The 18,121-nt window shown below is 41.6% G+C and overlaps 2 protein-coding genes across 4 annotated transcripts; one reads left to right on the plus strand and one right to left on the minus strand.

Moving 5' to 3' along the window:
• Positions 1–1,558: 1,558 nt before the first annotated feature.
• Positions 1,559–17,839, plus strand: pbxip1a (pre-B-cell leukemia homeobox interacting protein 1a). 3 transcript variants are annotated; one of them, XM_030063313.1, is made up of 12 exons: positions 1,559–1,570; positions 7,600–7,738; positions 8,295–8,421; positions 9,128–9,212; positions 9,456–9,523; positions 10,107–10,698; positions 11,554–11,790; positions 12,287–12,310; positions 12,771–12,814; positions 13,135–13,230; positions 13,440–13,620; positions 14,366–17,839. In XM_030063313.1, exons 3-12 carry the CDS (start codon positions 8,350–8,352, stop codon positions 15,412–15,414), a joined length of 2,448 nt encoding a protein of 815 aa, XP_029919173.1. In that variant the 5' UTR covers positions 1,559–1,570; positions 7,600–7,738; positions 8,295–8,349; the 3' UTR covers positions 15,415–17,839. The 3 variants fall into 3 exon arrangements, with proteins under 3 accessions (XP_029919173.1, XP_029919174.1, XP_029919175.1); XM_030063314.1 differs by lacking the exons at positions 1,559–1,570; positions 7,600–7,738 and adding an exon at positions 7,370–7,485; XM_030063315.1 differs by lacking the exons at positions 1,559–1,570; positions 12,287–12,310 and having other exon boundaries at positions 7,516–7,738.
• On the minus strand, positions 2,463–6,179 carry cks1b (CDC28 protein kinase regulatory subunit 1B). Its single transcript, XM_030063316.1, has 4 exons — positions 6,021–6,179; positions 5,740–5,807; positions 5,411–5,538; positions 2,463–3,319 (listed from the first exon to the last, which is right to left on the minus strand). Exons 2-4 carry the CDS (start codon positions 5,796–5,798, stop codon positions 3,273–3,275), a joined length of 234 nt encoding a protein of 77 aa, XP_029919176.1. The 5' UTR covers positions 5,799–5,807; positions 6,021–6,179; the 3' UTR covers positions 2,463–3,272.
• Positions 17,840–18,121: the final 282 nt, after the last annotated feature.

Here is an 18,121-nt window from a genome sequence, read left to right on the forward strand (position 1 = left end):
TCCGATCTGTGATTGGCCAGTCAAACAGCCTTAGAAATCATCAGTCAGGATTTCCTCCAGAAAACCTGACTGGCACAGCCCTAATGTTGATACTAATAATATTAAAAAAAAGGATAATACTGACAGGCGGATTTTTAATAAAAGGTCATTGGGTCGACCATATTGGTCTAAACACACACTGATGGTTCTATCATTTTGCTGTGCCTGGCTGTTCTGTAAATATAGTTACAGATTGTGTTATCGTTTACTTTTAAGAATCCAACAGAAACCCATTTCAGCATGATTCACAGATACCCCTGGCAGCTGCACCACTTTTTTTTTTTCCCACCTTAAGGCGTCAAACATCTCATTCTGCCCACCACACAAATCTGGATCTCAGCAGGGGGCTGAAATTGCTGACCATCACAGCCTAGTGATTACCTCGGCAACATTTTCCAGCAATTGTCAGAAATCTCCCTGTGATTCCCAGAATATTTTCTTTTCCCCATTATCCACACCTTGCAAAGTTGTGCACTTACTACCCATGGTGCCTAACTGTTGCCACAGCAAACTTCCAGCTATGTCTGTGCCCACTCTCAGTCTGTGTGTGCATGTGGGCCAGATTTGCTTGTGTTAATTCAGAGCAAAGCCACATTAGAAGGAACAAATGCTGAAATGGCTTCCGACATGCGATGTTTTTAATGGAAGAGTCAGAGTCATGCTAAGCAGGAGCTTAACCCTGGGGAATACAAATTTCTCTGTTTAAATTCTGTGCTTAATGCAGCAGATACTGTATCTAGCAGCCATCTGAAGGTGGACAGTCTCTCCCCAGCTGTGTCATACTGCCCTCCACAGGTCACAGTGAAAAACGCACAAGAAGTGGCCTATCTCAATGGAGAGGCAGCATTAAGGGCTTCATTTTTTTTTTTTTTTTTTTTTTAATCTCCTGTTTGTTCAAGCAAATTAGATTAGGTTTTGTATTGCAATAACAACAGTTTGAGAGTTGAATTCTTTCCTTACATTAAACTGATCTCAAAGGTGGTGTTAAAAATTGAATCCATCTGTGTTTTCTATGAAACAAATTACACACTCTTGGTGCCACAGCAGGCAGCAGCAGGAGGAGGGCCCAGCAGTTAGAATTACCATCCCATAACCAAAAAGGACACAGATTTATTCCCGGGTTACAGTGAGGAATTCTGGGTCCACTGACGAGCTGCACACTGAGTTCCTCACCCTCGAGTGTCTAATTTAGCACAGTGTCACCTCGCCTGTGTGAAGGGCCCCCTCCGGCTCAGAGCCCCATGAAAGTATTCCCCCCTGGCGTCCCACCAGCGGCACTCCAGGTTCAGTCTCCACAACATCCAAGTGTCATCCAACCTGGAGTGCTGCTGCTGAAGTGCCCTTGAGCAAGACTCTGAGCAACTGCCTGCTTACTTGTGTTAAATTGCTCTGGACAAGAGTGTCAGCTAAGTGCTTAAAATGTAAATAGCAACATAATGACTGCCTCCAACCAGTATTTTCCTGTTTGTTTGTTATTGCATGATTTAATTGCCTTTAGTGGTGTCCTTGTTGTGTTATTTGCTCTTCTGATGTTTGTGTCCTCATGTGTGTCCACCCATCTTAGGCCTGACTACTTTACTCTCAGCACTATTTTTATTTTGTTCTCTGCAAACTGCTCACCTTCTTATTTAGTCCGTTTTTCACCCTCCACACCCACCGGTTCTTCTCAAGAATGAACTTCTTAATGAACTTGCATGGTTAAAGGAAGATTAAATCAAACAAAATTTGTCTAGGGCTTTGGCCATTTTCCTCAGCATGAAATCTGAGTGAAATGAAATCTCCAATTCATTTATCGAAGGAAACTCAGTCATTTACACCTGTTTACTTTGTGCTTTGGGGCCAGTATGTTTGTAATGATCAGGATTTTACATTTAGTGGGCCAACATGTAACAGCATAGTAATCCACAGGGTAATTATGATCGGATGAGGTCCCTTAGTTACCTTTTAGTCCTATGTAAATCAAAGGGAATATGAGAATGACACAAGCAAACAGTACTGGGAGTTTTGCAAAGTCCATGTTAAAAATGTGCAAGAGGGCCAGTGGCATGTAGGTGCATGACAGTTAAAAGCCTACATTGATTCATAAGTTTATTTCACATCTGAGTTTAATGCATCATACCACGGTTTATTAATCTGTTATCAAACAAGATCATAGTAGCACTGCTAAGCCTTTATTTTAACATTACACAGAAATATAACTGCGTTATTTGGAGCATACTTGCAATTGAGCCCAATACTCAGTATTTTTAACTGCCTCACACCAATTATACGCAGGCCAAGTTATAACAAAAATAAACCCAATACACTGTTATGACAGTCTGCTGCCACACTCATTTTTACATTTTGGTTTGCCTGTGCCAAGTGTCCCTTCCATTCAAATCTACAGCAAGAGCCTCAAATATTACAGAGACACATCAGCACAATAAATTTAAAGGCTTCAATGTTTATTTCAGAAAGGGCATAAGATTTATAAATATTCAGCAGCTCACTGATACAATCAACAAGAGCAAAAAGGTCTCGAGTGGGTCCAGATAACCTGAACCCATCGTAACACTCATGGAATGGGGATCAACATTGGTTTTAGTTTGTGGGAGAGTCCATTCCAAATGCAGGTTTTCATGCACATGATAAAACTTAAATGTCACGTTACGGTGTCATTTAAACTGAGCAGCGACATGTCACTTAAAGCTGCATTTGTTAATTTAATCTTCCATTGGTGAAATTCAGGATCCAACTATTCAGTGCGGCTTGTTCTGACCAGGAGCGCGACAAGACGATACAGTGGGTTAGCATTATTCTGCAAGTTTCTCTCCTCAGATCTTTACATTATCACCATTGTTCTAAAATAAAAAAAGAGCTGGAATGACCAGACAAGACTCAGCAAGACATACAGATAAAAAACATTAATATGAAAGGACAGTGTAAGCAGATTTGAACATTACTAGCAGATGGCATGTCACAGTTAACACATGCAAGAAGTCTCATTCCAACAGAAGTGTGATGATATTTCCTTCAAGCTATCCGTTTCCAACAGCTCTGTTCTCATAGCAGAGAAGTCTTTCCAGGTCCAAGATGATCAGCCCAACAGTGGAGCTATGCATAATGGTTTTCAAGTCATTCCACTCACAAAAGAGCCTGTCAGTTTGGGGGCACAATGCCTACTTTTGATGAGCTGGTCTGTAAAATTCATCAGTAGGACCGATCTTCTTGGGACCCAAGAGTCTCCCTCAAGCTCACTTTGAGGTAGGCAGGGGGCGCCGAAACAGCAGGATGTGCGGCTCTGGAGAGAAAGGGACACTATTAGGGCATATCACAAGAGAATATATCAATCAAGTGGAAATCATGTGATACTTTACATATCCAGCCGTTTTTGTATGAAGGGCGCGGCCCATGTGTGGACACCCGCTGTCCATATGCTTGTGGCTATTAAATCTGTCAAGTTCTCACATCCAAGCAAGAAACTAGATCCCCTGCTAATCTGTACCACCTTTTGGAGCGTGTAACTGTACCCGTTTCAACATCATGTCAGATGTTCCCTTGCATTGTTTTCTTTTCTTTCACCTGAAAAGCCATCAATCACGATTTTGTGGGGGCGCGACACATGGTAATAGCCACGCTGCCAAACATCTGTTCCAAGTGTACATGAAGTCTCATTTAGGAGGATTACAAAGTGATGTCTGCGCGGCACTAATTAAATTTAAAAACAGGAATTTCCAGTTAACTGAACTGTGCTACTAACGTCCTATCCTAACCTGGTTTTAGTGACCAGAATAACTTTAAAAAAAAAAAAAAAAAAAAAAAAAAAAAAAAGGTACACTATGTAAAACCGCATTGTAGATTCTGGTGAAAATATGAAAAAAGCACAAATTGTCAGCGTGACTGACTATAGTAGTTATGCTTTCAGTTATGTAACTATTACACTTTTTGCCAGTTGAATCTCAACAGCTGCTACATCAATCAAACCTCAATTTTGCCGAGTACATCAATTCTTGGGATTATCTGGAATAGCTAATGCTTTTTAAAGGCTTTTAAGGGATACACTGTCAAAATTTAAGACTTACTTTTGGAGGAAAAAAATCTATTCACAACAGCACTGAAGATAGGTGAAGGAAATTACAGTAATTTTAGGTAGGGATGTGGTCAATTATTGACTACATAATTCTAACAGACTTTCATAGCAAGCTGCTGCTGAAATACATGTAATCAGAGGTTAGAAAAAAAATAAAATAAAATAAAGGATTTGTGGATTTCTCTCCACAGATGCTTAAGAGAATAATCTGGTTTCTTGTGTGCAAGTAACTGTGGTATGACTGTAAATATGACATTTCTTAATCTACAACATATATTTTCCCAACAGGTTAAGTGCAGCACATCAGTATAAAGAAAGTATTACATTCAGCAGTATGTTTAGATATCTGTAATGACACAAGCTGATTTTCATGCAGAGGTGCTTGACTAATTAAAAAAAAAAATGATAAGACAGATAAAATGCATGGAAATGCAGACCTCATAAATTCAAATTTATGACTTCTTGTTGGCTTTTAAGGACTAATATTTATCAAGTTTAATTTAGGCTATTTTAAAGACCTTCAGACACCCTGAAACAACCTTTGAAGAGAAGTGAGTTTTCCACCTTGAGTGAGTGGACACTGACAGGCAGTAAGTGTCAGTGACAGAGTAAAAGTTGTTCAGAAACTGGACAATATTTTTGTTTTTAAATCGTAGTTATTCTTTTCAAGAATCTTTACCAGGAGTGTGCAATCGTGTGCCATGGACAGCCGAGTGTATGCAGGTCCCCATTCCACCAAAAAGACTGCAGGCGATACTGATCAGCACACGTTCCATTACAAGAGGTGAAATCACTTTGAACGAAAACCTGAATATACTCGGCCCTCCATGGCACCAGATTGGACACCGCTAACTTCAGTCTAATTTTTTTCCACAAATGCAACTCACAATTAAAGTTGACAGTGTGCCAGGTATATAATCATAATGAACCGTTTCTTCCCATCTTTATTCCCGACAAGTGCTGCAATCCCTCCCAGATCCTTAACCCAACTAAGTTACAGTGAACCTTTGAATAACCCGAACCATTTCTAACCTCATACCTAACCCTAAATCATATGGTTTTGTTTGGTCAATCACAGCACTTATGTCAGGAATAAAGGGGCATGTAAACAAGAGTGTATTAAAAAAAAAAAAAAAGAGTGGGACTTCTATACAAACATGAAATCCGTGATCACTGTGGGATCACTGTGTGTTTTCTGATCAACTAACCATCCTGAAGAATGTTATGGCATTTCTGAACACCGATGGCCAACACGTTATATAAATACATCCCTAAAAAAAATAATAAGCAGCAGCTTCTAACCTGGCTGGTGGATCATGTAATGCACCCATCCTTGGCTCTGCTGGACTCCCAGGTTTCTCCACTCGGTCTCGGACATCAGATGGGTCTTGGGCACACGCTTGGCGAGGTCCTTTGGCAGCATGACATGCCTAAACGATGAAGGGACTGACGTTACGTAAGTAGGTCATGGTGGCATCGTGCGACAAGGGGTCAATAAAATAAATATTTGCACTGACACGTCGGCAAGATAGACATCACTGGACGACACTGCTGCCCCAAAGTCAGCGTTAGATGCATTTTTGTCCAGCAGATAAGCTAACTTAGCTAGCGTTGGTTATAACATTACCCACCTGTACTCGTATTTCTCGTCGTCATATTTGTCGGAGTAGTAGATCTGTTTCTGAGACATGATGAAAACCTGCGGGAAACGGTTTTACGTGAGCTGACAGTCGACTCATGTCAAATATTTGCGTGAAAACAGACAGACACGACATCGGAAAAAAGTTAACTTAGCTACGTTAGCTGCGGCAGTAGCTCTAACGTTGTGAATAACAATTTCTTTGACGAACACCGAAGTTACGCACGACTCATTTGATCATTTGGGATACAGGAAAGGAGCTACACGACTTACCTGATGAGATTTCTCGGATATAAGCAGAGGAGATAATTACTATCGCGCTGGAAAAAACTCCCTGCGGCTTGTTTCCTCCGTCTTTGTTTCCCTCCCGAATGGGACTGAGCCCGCCTTCACCCGTTTAAAAATCCCCCATCGCCTCCCATTGGTCAATTAGCCCGCACTGCCTCCTCTCCATTGGCCGGTCCTTCAGTCGCAGGAAATAGTCGCAACACCCAAAGCGGCCTCCTGACTGGTTCACAACTCTGAGGCAAAGGGTCTGCAATGTTTTGTTTGAGCCGAAGTTGACATACTTTGATGTGTCATTATATAACTAAGTTTTTTAAAGATTTTTTTTTTTTTGGCCCACAGGATGGTAGTAATATAATAACTAAAGTAAATTAAAAAAAAAAAAAAAAAATCCACTATGCAAGTGGCAAACAAATAGACAGGTTACTATGACTTCCAAGTGGTGAAAATCCTAAGATAAATCACCAACCTTGTCAAGAAATCAGAAAAGCAGTCACTGAAAAAAATAAAGTTAATTAATTACAATGACACTATGAATTTCAATCTGCCTCAACAGATTGGTAAACACACTCAAACAGAGAGGATGGGCACAAACAACAAATTTTTAGTAAATATTTACATCCAGCATGTCTGCACTTGGAAGCTCCCTGTGGCGTGCACATGCTTTTAAAAGGGCAATCAAAGTGAGGGTAAACACAAAAACTGTATGTTAAATAAAACAGTGGCAGTGGACACAGTGTGTTTAGTAGTGACTCGACAAAAAGGACACAGTGCATGGTCTTCAGAAGGAAACATGTCTTTAAATGGATTAAAATCTGATCAGTGAAGATGATGTGGGATTAAATATTGCAGTTCAGAGATCAGTGGAGGTTTTTGTTGTACTAAGGCTGACGTGTCAACTGTGTTTTTTTTTTTTTTTTTTTCAATGGACAGTAGATTTGGTGGTAGTTGTAGAGGAGAGGGGGTCAGATGATGAAATGATGGGCCACAGTCAGGCAACAGGACTGCAGGGGCTGTCCACTCTGGTAAGTCCCGGGCCAAATATAGCCGTGCAGACGTGTCAGTGCGCGGCTGGCCCCGGCCGCCGCTCCCTGCAGTATATATGTGCGCACCCGCATCCTCAGTGTTAGGTTCACCCGTCAACTTTTTGGAAGAAAAAAAAAAAAAACTAAAGGGTCTATATCCATCACCTGCCACTTTCACCTGCGAGCGTCAATCAAGCCAAGATATGCGTCGTTTTTTCTTGACACGACACTGCAATCTGATTGGCTCGGCCGGCAGCAGGGGCGGTCGCAAAGGAGCTTCTGCTGAAATCCGATTGGCCGAGACGCGCCTCGGGTCTCTGTGACGCAGCTTGGAATTCCCAAAGTTCCCAAGTTCACTGGAAGAGCGTTGTGTGGTGTAAAAACGCATTGAAGAATTTAAAAAAAAGAGGAATTGAAGTGTTAAACAGGTGAGGTGAAAAATAAACCCTTTTAGACCTTTTTTTTAAAATTAGTTGGAGCCGAATGGGTGTGTGTGAAGCGCGGTGTTAGCCCCGAGGCTGGAGAAGGCGGAAGAGTGGGAGTGTGGGAATATTCAGCGACCATCCTTTGTTTACCATCATGAGTGGACATTGAATTTGGTTGTTACAACAAACGTAGCCCTTTAATTCCGCTTCCTATAGGTGCACGAAGATAATTAAGCTCTCATATCGGGCTCGACTAGTAAGTATAGATCTCATTTTGCTCGTGTCTGGTTGAATTTTGACTGCTTTTGTCTGGGTTTGCCCATTTTTGGTAATTTGGCTGGCACGCACAGATTCAGCGGATGAATGGCTGACTGTAGATAGCGCTGATGATGATCACCTAGAGATTTCTGCCTTTGCTTCACCAGGCTGCAGTGTATTATGGATGCCACCACATCGTTATGTAACTTGTGGCAACAACCATTTGAGCTTTATCTCGTCTGTGCAGTGGATTGTCCCCATCTGTGGCGGCTTCATTAGCGCCGTGCACACAGCTGTTTACACATAAATCAGTGTAAGATGGTGGAAAGCAAAGTGTGGCTCGTCATTTTGTCAAAGTATTTGCATGCTGTGCTTTTTTTTTTTTTTTTTTTTGGCTAGCAGGCTACACGCATAACAGCGTCGTCTAAGAGTTGTGCTGCCACCCACATGACAGGCAGGTTCATGTTTCACTGCCGCACACGACAATTAAGTCCCACAAGGCGAGCACTGAGGTCTGTTCAATGAGGAGATGTTATTTCTGTCGTCGTCTGCAGAGAAAATAAGGCTGAATCTGTCTGGTGCTGTGCTTAGCTGAGCCTGAAGAGGGCGATGTCGGACAACAGCAACAGCACAGGCAGCAGCGGCTCGTCCACCGGCAGCTGGACCCTCCTCTCCCCCGAGGTGAGAGAGGAAACCCTCAGAGCCCACACTGGGTCTACTTTCTATACGTTTTGCAGAGCTTTTCCATTTGTTTGGCATTGCAACAGAAGAAGCTTACATTTCTGTATAGTTTAGCATGAAATTTGCAAGCAAGGGTCAATGTCAGCTTCTAGATAATAAATATTGAAATGATGGTAAATATTTACAATTTAAACTGTTCACTCTGTTTGAGAGCAAAATATGTGGCTTTATTTCAAACTTTTACACCTGCTGTAATCTTTAGTGTTTTTTCCCCACACTTTCTTTTCATGAAATACACCAGTAAGGTGTATCGAGGTAAAAGCATGATCTTACATCCACAAAAGAGAAGATGTAGATAAACAAAGAAGGAGAATAAATGGAGCAGGATTTTGTGTTGTAAATGTATTGTATGAAAATTGAGGATTGTTTGTGCACCCCTTCCAACTCAGTATCAGGAGATATTTTATACAGTACATGTGTGTGTTAGTTTTTTTTCTCCTATATCTGAATCTCCTATAACAGAAAGACTCCTATATCAGTCTATTTGTGTATCTATGTGGTGTGTGTGCATGCCTGCAAATTTGTGAGTTGAGATGTAAATGTCAAGGTGAATGATGTCAGTAAGAGTACTTTGAACATAAAGGTGAATGAAGGAGCTCCAGGCTCAGCTGCTAGTAAACCTGATCTGGATCTCGGTGCTCCTCAGGAAGCTGCTGTGGAGAACGTCGGCCCGGTGGACGATGGCACTGAGAGCCTGGGCGATGTCCCCAGCCTGTCTGAGGAGGTGGCAGGTACTGAAACGTCAAGAGTACAGCAGCATTAAGAACCTCTGCACTCTGTGTTGTTATAATCATTTTAATAATCACTTTGCCCTCGAACATTTATAGCGCCAACATCTGCTGCAAAGTGTATGATACCGAGAAACAAGTTACATATAAAATGACAGACGGCTTTGCTTTTAAAACTTCTCTGTTGTCTCCAGTTGTCGTTTCAATAAGCTGTTTGATTTTAACATTGTGTGGATTCTACTCCAGGTGCCGCTATGGAGATCAAGCCAAGTGAAATTCCAGTAGAAACAGTCCTGTCTGAAGAGGGCCATCAGGTCAGTACAGGATGAATTGCATGCTAACCCAGTCAAGGCTAAAATGAATTACATTTGCTGTTGTTGCATGTTTCTGAAAACCAATTATTAAAGGAATTATTATTCCAATTATTAAAGGAAAAAAATCACCATCACCAATAACTTTAATATTATCTTTTTCAATATTTATCTTTTTCACATGGATAACATGTCACACATAAATTGACATGATGGCACATTGAGATATTTCCAGCACAGTTATAATGAAGAAAATGATTGTGCTATCTGTAACATCAGTGGTAAGCCTTGGTGTCAGCCACTTCCTCGACTCACCATTTTGAATAAGCAGTCAGCAGTTAAAAAATAATTACTCCATTGACAGTAGCCTCAATAGACCATAATGCAATGCAGCCACAAGACATGTCACTGTGTGAATAAGGCTCTCACTCTGCTACCAACATGTAATTAACAGCTAGACACTAAATTACAGCACTTCATCAATAAATAAGTCACAGAATGCATAGGACTTAACAGATTGATGATTGATCAGTGTAAAGGCACCTGAGGATGATTTTTTTTTCTGTTTTTCAATGCTTTTTTCCAGGTGTGTCAAGAGACTTCTCCAGAGGCCAGCGAGGGTCCCGTTCCCTCCAGCCCATCCCGGTCCAGCCCACTTCCACCCAGCCTCCTCATCCCCACAGACCCTGACCTGGAGAGTCAGCCTCCAGTTATCCATGACATCGTAACCAGCTCTCCCAATGACAATGAGCACCTGGGCGCCATGCCCTTTGTCACCAACATTGATGTGGGGGCTCCTCTCGACATTCCTGTCACTGAGCCTGAGCCAGAACTGAGCCCCGCTCCTCTACCCCCTGAGAGCCTCGCCTCTGCAGAGCCAGTGTTGGACACGCCTGCTGATATCGGGCCCATTCCTGAGAGCCCTGTCCTCCCTGCCAAGCCGGAGGTCAGCATCCCCACAGAGACCATTGAGGCCAGCGATCCTCCTTCTCATGCAGAAGCTGATATCAGCCCTTCTGCAGAGACTTCTGTACCTTTGAGTCCTGTGTCAGAAAGTCCTGTTCATGACAGCCATCAGCCCGACACCCCTGGTTCAGCGGAGGCAGCGGAGGAGCCAGATGTGGTGGAGGATGAGACAGAGTTGCCTGAGGAAGTGTCACAGGTTGAGAGGGAAGAAGGTATGGGATTATTCAGAAGAAAGATTTAGGATGATGCTTGCAAGGTATCTCAGGAAGTGGAACTACAGTGGAGTGATGCAAAATTCAGACGAGGCAGTAGTAATAGTCCAAAACCACTGCTATTACTAATAATTCTACTTTAAATATCAGACAGGAGGGTTATAGGCAAATACAGCAGGTAAATGCAGTAGAAAAAAGTAGGTAATACAAATTATACTCAATTTGTGAGGCTCGAGTTGGAAACACCTGTTCACCTCAGCTCTTACAGTTAGACTTGGTAATGGACCGCAGGGCTGGGCCGCAATTCTACTGTGAGTTGAGAATATCAAATCAGAAAATGAGAAAATCTCTCGTAGGAGAATTGGTTAACATGTTAACACTAGCAACAGGAATATGATCCAGTTGTACGATGAGGTGGCATACGGCCTGTTGAGAAAGTGAGAAACCCTCATGCATGAAATTACTACTGTTGTAATTTAGAAAATAATGCCATCTATTTCTGTGAGCCCCACCGACTTTTTGCCAGCCTTTTCTTATTTTTCCTGTTTTTTGGTATTTTGCTTTTGGTATTTTGTGCTGCACAGCCTGCCACCAGATGATTTATTGACTATGCATATCAGATCTCTCCACTCTAAGCCACTTTAGATGAATAGAGATAGGTGCTGTTTTGGCAGCTTGTAGCAAAATAACTCCAGGTGATGATTTCTTTAGCTGGACGTGAGGTTACAACTGAACAAGTTTAGGCTCATATTTATCATTGCTATGACACTAATATGTAATTAAACTGTACTACATCTTGCTCTCCTTATGATTTTTAATTTAAAAGGATTTCTTTTTCTCTTCTCATGTTTCTAGAAGAGCCATCCGGTAGTTTTGATTTCGGCAGCACAAGCAGTGATGACGATGGACTGAGGAGGAGGCATGTGCCGTCCTTCGAGGCACCACGACCAAGAACATCAGATGAGGAAGATGAGGAAGAGGAAGTGGAGTTCAAGCTGGCAGAGAAGAAGGAGGAAAAACGTGGGTTCTCTTTGAACAAGTGTATTGTAGCTGCTCTCGTCCTTCTCTGCCTAGGTTCCCTTTTCCTCTCAGGTGAGTTCAACTGGCTATTAAATCAACCTTCCCCATCTGCCTCAAATTTTACTTCTGGTTTTCATGTCAGATAAGGGGCACTGCTCTTGCACATAGTAATGCAATACACTTTGTTTTGTTCAGTAAGATTAACACAAAGCTTTCATCACCTTGTTTATCGTATTTGCTATGATTTATTACATTATCTAACATTTTTTAAATGCCCAAGATTGTCACAGAAATTTTTCTGGTTGAATGCTTGTCTCTTGCATATCATCTCCACATTGGAATCAGTGCAAACTCACCTCTAAAGCTCTTGTATAATCAGAGGTCATTTGGTTGACAGCAGTAGGTCACTTTGTATTGCAAAATATGATTAAGCAATTTAAAAAAAATGTACTGCACAGTTTCCTTATTCCATGATGGTACTTGGTTATGAATTGTATGAATTTCACCAATTCCCACTGGAAGAAGTATGTTTTGAGACTGTGTTGACAAAGCTCTACTATGTCAACAGGTGTCTTCTCTGACCTGGATAATGGTATGTCCAGTGCTAAAGATTAGATCGCAGTAAAAGCTTCTGTGCTAACTGGCTAACCTTCACTAGCTTTGGCCATGTGCTCATCTGGTCTGACTCTTTCATGCACTGGCAGCAGAAAAAGGTTGGAATATAACAGCCTTTCTGGATAGTTTAATACTGCTCTGTGTCATTGTTTGGCAGTACTTACAAAATGTTTAAAGTTCCCATCTTGCTGATACAGTAACCAATAACAGGGAAGTTGTTTGGTTGGGCAAACAGTATTATACTTCAGATTTTTCTGCGTCTGTCTAGCCAAATGATTTCTCCATAGTGTGCACATAGTGCCAGAGATCGTAAAATAACAAGTGGTGTATTTCACAACAAAGGCATCCTTTGCTGTTGTCAGAAGGCTTGGAAGCTATGTGATTGAAAAACTATGTTGTAAGATAAATATGAGAGATGTTGTTTTCTTGCCTGACAGATGACTTCAACTCTTCTGAACTGAGTGATGGCGAGGAAAACCAGGTCTGTCACGATCTCTGACATCATCTTTCTCTTTGTAATGCCAGTGTTATATTGTGTCCAGAATATTGCTGTACAACAGTATGTAAGAAAAAACTTTCCCCAGAGTCCTTACCGCAGTGTCCCGGGTTTGAATCTGGCCCGGACCCTTTGCTGCATGTCATCCCCTCTCTCTCCCCTGCCTTTCCTGTCTCTCTCCAGTCACTATCAAATACAGTAGAAATGCCAAAAACAAAGATGAAACATCTTGTGATATTTAAAATGATTGAACATTAGAATGTTGGTCTTGTTCATTTGCCAATGATTTTCAATCCATTGAACAGGACTGGCTTAGTAATGATCCACAGGATATGAAAGAGCTGTTGGATAAACTGGCACAGGAAAACCATCATATCTCTCAACTAGAAGCACAACTGAAGGTCAGTCCACAAATCATGTTGTTCATAGAAATCATTTCACCTTGTCGTTATGGTTTTCATATTTGAGATGATATGAAGACGGCACATTTTCAGTAAACCATGGTAGCTACTCTCTTTTATGTGCTGTAATACTTGTATCTTACCAGTGTCTGTACAGCAATTTGATTTGTATAGTGTTTTTCTATTCTTTTTCTCTTTTCTTTTCTCAGTCACAGAAAGAGGAACTAGACGCAGCACTGAAGGCAGCAGCAGTGAAGGGTGATAATAAAGGTAAAGAAACCCTGGAAAAAGAAAATGCGAGGATGAAAGAGGAATTATCATCTCTACCTGGCCTGAGGGAAGAGCTAGAGACTCTTAGGTCCAGGGTGACCGAACTCTCCCAGCTCACAGGTATGATGTGACAATCACAGAGTGAAGAGATTCATTTATTATTGACTAAAATCTGCGCCCCTCCATATTGCTTTCATTTAATATTTATTAAAATGATAATCATGTGAATATAACAATACTGTGTCATACAAATTAAAGGAATGCTTCACCCTGAAACCACATACTTTATATCATTTATTCACCCCAAGTTATCTGGAATGTAAAAAAAAAAAGAAGTTTTAATAACATGCCTCACTGAGAACAAAGGTTCCAGGAAGAGGAGTCATTTCTGTTGGAATGGAGTTGATTGGTGACTTTGATAAACAACAGCAAAAAGGATGTGAAAATGTCTGTTTCAAATTCTCAGATTATTTGTGCTTCATAATCCAAATCACGCTCCATTTGTGTGTTCAGTGAATGAGTTACGGGCCAGTCACTACACTGACTGACTCAGTGAGTGAGTGACTCTGTGCAGTCAATGAATGAGTGGGACTCAAAGCCAGTGAACAAGCCAGAGGCGGGTCTCTGATCTGGTGAACGTGCTAGCCAGTCACACACAGTTGCATGTGCGTGAGATTTTTTCCTAAAATGTTTTTTTTTTAAGATAATTTTTTTAGCAAAAGTACATTGGTTTGCTATGTACTAACATATAACGGACAGTCAAGAGTTGGAGAATGCTGTGCAAAGGGTTTGAAATTTGACCGACTTTTATAATATAATTCACTACCAAAGCCATGACAACACTGATATGATGCTTCCTCCACAGTTAATCAGGATCTGCCCACATCTACTGACAACGCAGTCCCTCGCCCTCACAGCAAACATGCAGAGAGCGCTCAGAAAGCGGCTGGACCCGAGAGGAGGAAGGAGAGCGGTGAGGGAGGCAGGCTGAAGGATGAACTCCAGAGACAGAAGGCTCTTTTGGAGGAGAGCAGGAAGAGACTGGAAGGGATGAAGAGAGACGGAGGCAACAGGAAAGGTGTAAGGGACAGTCTGGAGGACATCCAGAAGAGGCTCTCTGAGCAGGTTGAGAGGCTGGGGAAGAAAAAGCCATGGGAGTCCAAGTGGAGCGGGAACAAAGATAACAGACGGGACCACTGGAAGAAAGAGGAGAAGAAGGACTGGAGAGGCGAGAAAGAGTGGAAGCACGGCAAAGAAGGAGGATGGAAGGACAAAGAGGAAAGAGAGAGGAGAGAGAAGGACTGGAGGTCGCACAAGCAAAACTCCCACAAAGAAGCGTGGAGGAAACATCAGGATGAGTGGGAGAGGAAGAAGGACGAGCGTAGAATGGACAGAGAAGAGAGGAGGAGGGACAAGCCATGGCATAAGCATCCTGCCAAGAATCCTCATACCCACAACCACCACCACCATCAACACCAGCATCACCATCACCAGCCCCGCCAGTTTGACCACAGCGACTTCTGGAGACATCAGATGGAGAAGCTTAGACGCAATTTCCGCCCCCAGATGGGCTGCCACACTGTGGAGGACTGTGCCAGCAAGGAGGGGCTCTACCCAGTGGAACTGTCCGAATTTGAGGAACTGCTGGAGGGCTACCTGAGCAAGCTCGAAGGATCCCCGTCCGAGAGCAAGGACGCGATCAGGAAGCAGACGGCAGAGTTCTTCGAAGACGGCGTGTTCATCCATGACAGGGTTCTTTTCAGCGACTTTGCCGAGGACGTGGCGGACATTTTAGAGGACATGGCGGACCTTCTGGAGGACGAGGGGCAGCATGGCGACGACGACGACGCCCTGGAGGAGGCGATGGAAGAGTTTGAACGGGAAGCCCTGTGGAAGTTTTCCGCCACCGCCTAAACAGAGACAAAGACGGGGAAGAGACGTGATAAAAGATACAGCACACGTGGTGGTTTCATAGGACATTTCTTGCCTACCTTCTCCTCTGAAGAGCTGTAATTGTAGTAGAAAACACTTCTGGTACAGAGTGGTTGTGCCTCTCGTAAACATGTCCCTCCAAGTCTTTAATTATAAGCTAGAGTTGTACTTGTCTTTTGGGACTTAGTTGTTGTTACCTACCTCTGTCAGGTCATGTCTCCTAATGCAAAGTCCTGCAGTAAAATGTTGTGTGGGTTTGCCTCTGCAATATAGTATAGTACTTTCTCAACACCTATTGCATGTTGCAGTTCATAGTGTAAATTCAAACTCAGATAATGTTTGGATCACAAAGAGAAAAAAAAAACAGGGATTTAACAAAATAGAGTAAACAGGACCCAACTCAAGTAGTATTTGCAAATAATTATGTTTTAACCCTCTTGAAATACCAGTGCAGTGAGGCTTACTGCATCAGGACTATTCATGTGGTAGTAAGTATGTTGTCGGTGACATAAATGTACGTTAAAGCGACTTTTCCATACTCTTCACATTTGTTTGAACTTTCTGGTACACATTCTTGCAAAACTACTTTCTGCTACTTCGAGCAGGTTACAACAAATACTAAGAGTTATTTGCAGATACTATTTGCCCCAGGTCTGGTAGGACTCTTCTAATCCCAGAGGATCTGATCCCAGATCTATCAGTGATAAGAATCAGATCAGGTCTAACCAGTTCTGTGTCAGCAGATCTTTATTAGATTAGGGTAAACACTAAGAGCTGTTTGAGAGCCCTTAGCGTTTGACGTTTATATTTCACTGGTGTTTTCAACTTTCTGACAGTTGACAGAAAGGTGCAGAACAGCCAGGAACTAGTTTGACATGTTCACATCAGTGCTGCTCCCAAAAAGCAATAGGACAAACTGATAGCCATAGTTGAATTGATAACTGCTAAATCACTTTGGCACTTTGTCTAACACAGATACATTTACCTAGCAGAATTATGTCTCACTTCTCACTAAAAGTATGTTTTTCTTGGCCACTACTGCTTGCCAGTATTGTTTTGTATGTAGCCATGGGGACCTCCAATGCATGATCTACATCACTGGGTATCCCAGAACATTCAGAGCACTAAATAGAGTTAAGTGAGGTACAGTAATTACTCTCTTGAACCAAACAGTGCTTCATTTAATGGATTTTGTTCATACACCTAAATGGGGTTCATTTCAGAACCATTATTTTTTTTTTTTGCCCTCTCACTGTGTAGGCAGGTTGATTCCATAAGCTGCTGAGGGTCAAAACGCTCTGGGTGACCCGGCCCAGCTCACTGTCATATAAACTGACATCCGCACAGATTAGTCACTAGTAAATTGTGTTCTAGAGAGAGGAATAATTAATCCCAGGAGGAAAATTGAAGAAGCTGCTACTTCTGGGGGGTTGTTTGTTTCCTCAAGTTTTCAAGTTGAATGAGCCAGGCTGAAGGTACAAGAAAAAAAAAAAAGAGTCAGTAATTTATGGCTGTATTGCTTTCCAGTGGTTGGTACTCCATTATTATTTACTGTATATCAGAGTTCTTGGCTTTTAGTCGTTGTGATCATATTTCAACATTAAGCTCCTCCACCTCCCTTTAGATGGATTTGAAGTTGAGTGTGACAGATTTTTATGGTTGGTACGTGTTTCAGTGATTGAAAAAAGTCTGCTTTGATGCATTTCAAGTTTCTTTTTCATCTGTTCAGTGCACTGCAACTTTGCTTTTTACCAAAAAAAAAAAAAAAAAAAAAATCACAAGCTGCACCTGTCCCAGACCCCATATACATTGAATGTGAAAATGTTGATGAAGGTGTTAGTTATTTTGGTTTTTAAAAAAAATGTTTTGCCAGCTACTGCATATGTGCCTTTGCTATCAAAATTCTGTTAGATTGGATAAAAGGTGTTTGAAATGTTGAATTAATTTGCTTTTGCAAGCTTAACACACACTAGTTTGTTTGCAAGCTTACTGCTACTTTTAGGGCAGAGAGTGAATGTAAGAGGCTTTACACACAAGTGTCCAACTGATTTTAGTTAAACTTTGTCTTCTCTGCTGTATGTGAAGAGGAAAAACTGGGTTTGTGTTTGTTTTTGTTACAAATATTTAGGCCAAAGGAATTGCAAATAAGTTTAATCTAAACAAATGAATCCTGTCAAGAAACACATTTATGAGAGTTTAATCAGTATTTTTGAAGTATTTTTTCTTCTTGGGTCAACAGAAGGACTTTGTGCTTACGGATAATTTAGGAAACGTGTCAGATGTGCATGTGTCTGATTCTTGGACAAATGTATTGATGCATTTCGAGTATTTCTTATTTTTTCCTGTCATGAGTCATGTTTTCTCTTAGCAAGTCAGTGTTAAGTTCAATAAAGTTTTCACCACTGAAGATGTGAATATTTCTATTTTTGTCAAAAAGCATCATAATAATCAATGTATGTAGTGCGATGTCAGGTTTGCTACTTCTCATGTTTCTGTGGGGGGAAAATCCTTTAATAATGGTCTAATTCCATTTAGAAAAATAAATGAATAATGCAATTTGCAATCAAATAGTATCAGGTGGATACTGAAAAATTTCCAGCGATACCCAGCCTTGCTCACCATGCCTGAATTGTTGTGTATGACTCACTGACTTCGGAAGTGTTGACACAGTAGTCATCCATTGTCACCG

This window comes from Myripristis murdjan, chromosome 11 (assembly GCF_902150065.1).
Source record: "Myripristis murdjan chromosome 11, fMyrMur1.1, whole genome shotgun sequence".
Taxonomy (NCBI): domain Eukaryota; kingdom Metazoa; phylum Chordata; class Actinopteri; order Holocentriformes; family Holocentridae; genus Myripristis; species Myripristis murdjan.